The sequence below is a fragment of the Pygoscelis adeliae genome, unplaced genomic scaffold, assembly GCF_000699105.1.
Source record: "Pygoscelis adeliae isolate BGI_AS28 unplaced genomic scaffold, ASM69910v1 Scaffold92, whole genome shotgun sequence".
Classification (NCBI taxonomy): Eukaryota; Metazoa; Chordata; class Aves; order Sphenisciformes; family Spheniscidae; genus Pygoscelis; species Pygoscelis adeliae.
The window spans coordinates 1,804,280-1,809,125 of record NW_008824306.1 but is presented as its reverse complement, the minus strand read 5'-3'; the positions used below and the strand labels follow the sequence as shown (position 1 = coordinate 1,809,125).

Here is a 4,846-nt window from a genome sequence, read left to right as displayed (position 1 = left end):
GGAAAATGAACAAACTCTGGTTTCCTACGACTTGGAACAAATCAAACCCACAGAATAAATAAGTAAGGGGTTTTTTGGTTGGTTGGTTTTTTGTGTTTTGGCATTTTTTTGGGTTTTTTTTTTTTTTTTTTTTTAGGTTAGCAGCACATGTGTGGGGGGAGAAACAAGATCACATACAGAGATAGCCAAGTAAGCGTGAATACAAGAGGTCTGGCCAGCGGCTGTAGTGGAGAGGAATAAAGTTCAAGATTATACAACATCCAGTTTAAGATTTTTTAATCCAGTTTATTAAATATTGCTTTTTGGGGACATGTTTACAACAAGCCCAAATAAATTGTTTAAGGATTCAAAGCAGTCATATTAAAATACAGCTTCAATATAAAGTTTGTCACAGTTTTACAGTATTCAAAAATGACAGACCTGCCTTAAAAAAAGACTATTACACCAAAACATAGGAAAAACAGAAAAACAAACAAGTTTGGCATTTTCATAATCTTTATAGTATAAAACAGAATATTAAATCTATTACCAGCAAGCCGATACTTCAATCTATTACCTAGTCTGAAGTGTCTCCCATTAAAACACACTATACAACAGCACTATACAAAAGTCGTGGTGATACTCATTTGATGAAAGTGCATCCCTGAAAGTTTGCCAGTTTATTATAGTTAGCTCTTAAAAAAAAAGGCGGTAAAATTAAAACGTCCTCTTTTAACCGAAGGCTTTATTACTATCTTTTTTTTTTTTATTTTTTTTTTTGCGGTTTTGTCTCACTGTCAGCCTTCTTTTAAAAGTGTCTACGGACGCCCACCAGGGGGCAGCGTAAGATTAACCATCAAATCACGAACGGCTGCAAATATTGTGCATTCACCTGGAACAGGGAAAAGAGACAGGTTAGCATCACTCCACAGACAGGCCTTCACTCTAACAAGCTCGCGAGGCAGCGCGCTACGCTGGCTCCCACCACGCCGGCACGGCTACCGCCCCGTACGGGCAGGGCTTGACGATAGGTGGTGACTGACTGCGACTCGCAAATCCCAGCGACCTCCGCGGGCGTCGGGATTTGTATCGAACGGTTTTAACTGAAGTAGCTCCGGCTTTCCCAGCAGGACCGCTCTGGTTGGTCACGAAATCGCAGGAGGCTCTTAACTTTTAATTGCTTTGGAATGTCAGATTGAATCTATACTAGAATTTATCGTACACGGCACTGCAATCCCAATTTTTCTGGATGCTACTCATTAAAAGCACTGCGTCTTAGAAAGAAAAAGACCGTTTCCAAGTGCTATTTGTACTGATTAAGAGCAGAAACTAAACATTTCAAAAGACTCGAGTCTGAAACAGCTGGAGGATGTTTTCTGTCCTAAGCCTAGTTTTGGAAACATTTCTAATTCCAAGACCGGGCAAAAGTCAGAAATCTGTTTCCTTCAACCAAATTGCTCTGGCTCTACCCTTGACGTCTGAACTGCAGAATAAAATACAGAGCAAATGGACTTGTGGTTCAAACAGCTGAGATCGTATTAACGGAGAGGAAGAACCAGCCGCAGCTGTCTCAAGTTTTGAATACCGGCATTTTTTGACAAAAACACACACACATTCTGAAATAGCTTAAAAAAAAAGTTAAAACCAATAGAATCAAAAGGGTTTAATCAGAACAACAAAAGGTGAAGTATTAGGCAGCTGTGACTTTCATCTGCTGTTCCCTGGTAAGAGAATACAATTAATAGCCACTATCGTACCCTGGTCACTGCGGGCTGAAGTTTTCTTGCACGTTTCAAGAAACATCAATTAGAAGACATCATTGAATTTTGTTGTTGAAGGAGCAACAGTGCGAGCAAAGAGGTAAGAGCAGAGCCTGTTGGGATGCACTAATCCTAACTGCCAAACTAGGGGTTCCCAAGATTATTCTGGGCAAGTCATTATCATATCAAAGCTACAAATCTGGGCTAAATACCATCCACTGCATCACTGAAAATCAGACACTGAAAAATGCTTAGTCGTGAAGTGCTTTAAGAGCTATCACGAGTCCCTTGAGCTCCTCTCTAAGGGTCACCTCCAGCATCTGCAGGGACTTCCATTCCCCTACCAGATCCATGTCCACTACATTACGCAGGTTGTAGACTTAGAGCTCAAGTTTAACCCTATTATTCCAGGGCATTGATTCCATCTCAGATCATACAATCACTTCCCCCAAATAAAGTATTTTTTCCCCATGGAGGCATAGGTAAAGTGCTCTCAGAAAGACAGCGTACTCACAATGAGTCAACATTTTACTGTTAAACACAGCAGAATGTGTTTGCCCACAGATCTGAAAAGAAAACTCTTTCAAAAGAACTTACTTTTCAGGCACTACCATTTTATTAAGAGGAAAATTAAGCTGAATACAAAACACTTTCTCACAAAGAGAGAAAGGTAAAAAAGATACAGCCAAAACGAGGCAACACTGATTACGGGTTACAATGAAAGTGCCAGTAATATCATACGTGCATGATGGGAAGCCCTGGTCCTTTCTGACTGAAACAGTGAAAAATTCACTTAACCAAGCAAATTGCAGTTAGTGCAGCAGAAGAGCTAACACAAGTAGGAAAATTCTGGGTACAGGACAATAGCATCAGAAGAGAAAGGATATGCATCTGGGATCTCCCGTGTACTGCTGTTGTAAGAGAAGTCTCCCAAATACCTACTTTCATCTGTTGGCTCTCCTATCACCCTTCAACGGCAAAGAAAAGAAGGTATCTTGTTCTCTTTTATCGGATACAACAACTCAAGTTTTGACAGTAAGAACACAGGAAATTGCATTTCAAGTGTCCTCAGGGAAGATCCTGCTTTAGCTGGGCGGTGGTGATGGAAATAAGTAAATAAGTAAACCCATACAGACTCATTCTTTCTTCTAGAAGTCAGAGGAAAGACTATTGGAAGTGTCCTCTGCTCATTCTTCTTTGCCTGGATAAGGTCCTGCTTGGGGCCACAAGCTCTTTTTACACGCATTTTTTTTCCCTGTCTATACTCTGCTCCCTGTACCACAATCCCAAACTACTTCAAAACTTGTGTGACAAACAAAAATTGTCTATCCTGATCTAGCTAGCAATCATCAGAAGACATCTCACCTGGGATACTGAAGAGCAGCTTTGACAATTACTCCCTATGCTGCGGTATTTTGTGGAGGGTTTACCTTAAAACACAACTTAGCGCAGTAACAAACAACAAAACAAGTATCTACCCTTCCCCACACTAGGGGAACTCAGTGGGGAAGCACCTTCCAAAAGAAACACCTGAAGTTTAGTTAACCTATCTTGAAATAAAAGTGCTAGACAAACAACAGTTCTGTACCACATACAGAACTCTTACAGGTAACCCCACAAGCCCTCAAGGCTATTCTCTCTCCTATTTACCTACGCTATTACTCTATGTTAAACAGAAAATGCATGTGAATTTAAATCTCATCACAATTTCCAGAAATGTATGCATATCCACACCAATTTAAGATAAACATTGCTCGTGTTCTAGCAATCAAAATAAACCATCAAGCATAGTTAAAATTACCGCATAACAACAAGATGAATAATTATACAGAATAGAAGTAGAATTCAACCGCTGGATTCACAACTTCAATCTATTCACTGGGTTATTGAAAAAAGGCTTTGTTCTTCAGCACGTAACTACAGCAGAACTGAAAGTGATTGTTCTTATGAGCCATCTGTGTATTACGACCCCAAACCACTGCTTACAGACAACATGCTGCCCAAAGAACCTGCTACTGTTGTTCAATGTTTCAGATATTAAAAGAAAAAAAAAAAAAAAGCATGACAAACGAGGGAAAGCAAAGCACAACGTTGCTCACAGTGCACTACCTACGGGCCAATGAACATTCAGAACAACCTATTTAGCTCAAACACTTCACAGCACGTTTGGTGGACAGAACTGTATGCGCCTCTGTTAGTGTACACACTGACAAAGGAGTATACAATCACTCCAATTACTTTTTCATCATTCACAGCACGTGGACAAGTTCCGATAACTATTTTAACATCCCTTTATATTCTACCGTTAAGCTCAATAACTTCATAATTAACCATGAAAACTGACACTTGACCATAGCATATGTCTTGTGACTCATTCTGGGCCCATTTCTTAAAAAGTATGACTCCTACTGTGCAGCAAGAGTTGGGCCACCAAGAGGTGCATTCTATCATTTGGGCAGAACAGCAAAATCCAGCCTGAATCATCAGTGTAACCTTCTGCTGTGTTGCCAATACTTGCTATTAAGTTATGTATTGCCTGTCACATCAGGAGTTTGTAATCACTAAAGAAGTATGATAGAAATCAAGAAGAACTCAGACTTAAGAGAGGTTTAGTTTTACACTGGAGATTTGTCACAGATGTCTGGGTGAAGAGAATATATCTACTGGACATGTACAGTACCTGCTCGTGGTGAATTCAGTTCAGCAAACCTCTTTAGAATATTGCTAACCATCATTGGAGCAGCAACAGAAGAGTTCTGCTGCCTGGGAATGTCAGCTTGTTGCGTTGTACCCGAAGCCATATCATAAATAATTGGGACAATAATACTAACAGCTTCCTGTGGGACTGTTGTTTTCTGTGTTAGCTGGAGCTGCGGGGAAAAAACAAAAAGCATGTCAAATTGAATGACCACGTACTTCAGCGCAACTTCCGATACAGTTAAATGCTCTAGGCCTCCAGACAGCGTGCACTTCCCCCCCCTGTTTTCAGACATCCATTCTGTAACAGAGAAGTTATCAGTCAGGTGTAGACTATTTTCTTCTCAAAAGCACCCTACAGTGAGCATTGCCTCAGAGATGACACTAATATGGATTTGTTCTAAAGATCT

At 40.3% G+C, this 4,846-nt stretch overlaps 1 protein-coding gene across 1 annotated transcript in view; it reads right to left on the bottom strand.

Moving 5' to 3' along the window:
* Nucleotides 1–264: 264 nt before the first annotated feature.
* MED14 (mediator complex subunit 14) overlaps nt 265–4,846 on the bottom strand; it is a 54,905-nt gene continuing 50,323 nt past the window's right edge. Inside the window, exons 34-35 of the mRNA XM_009318909.1 lie at nt 4,420–4,609; nt 265–871 (exon numbers count right to left, since the gene is read on the bottom strand). Coding sequence (XP_009317184.1) covers nt 798–871; nt 4,420–4,609 — 264 coding nt within the window. The 3' untranslated portion in view covers nt 265–797. The remainder of the gene's footprint in view (nt 872–4,419; nt 4,610–4,846) is intronic.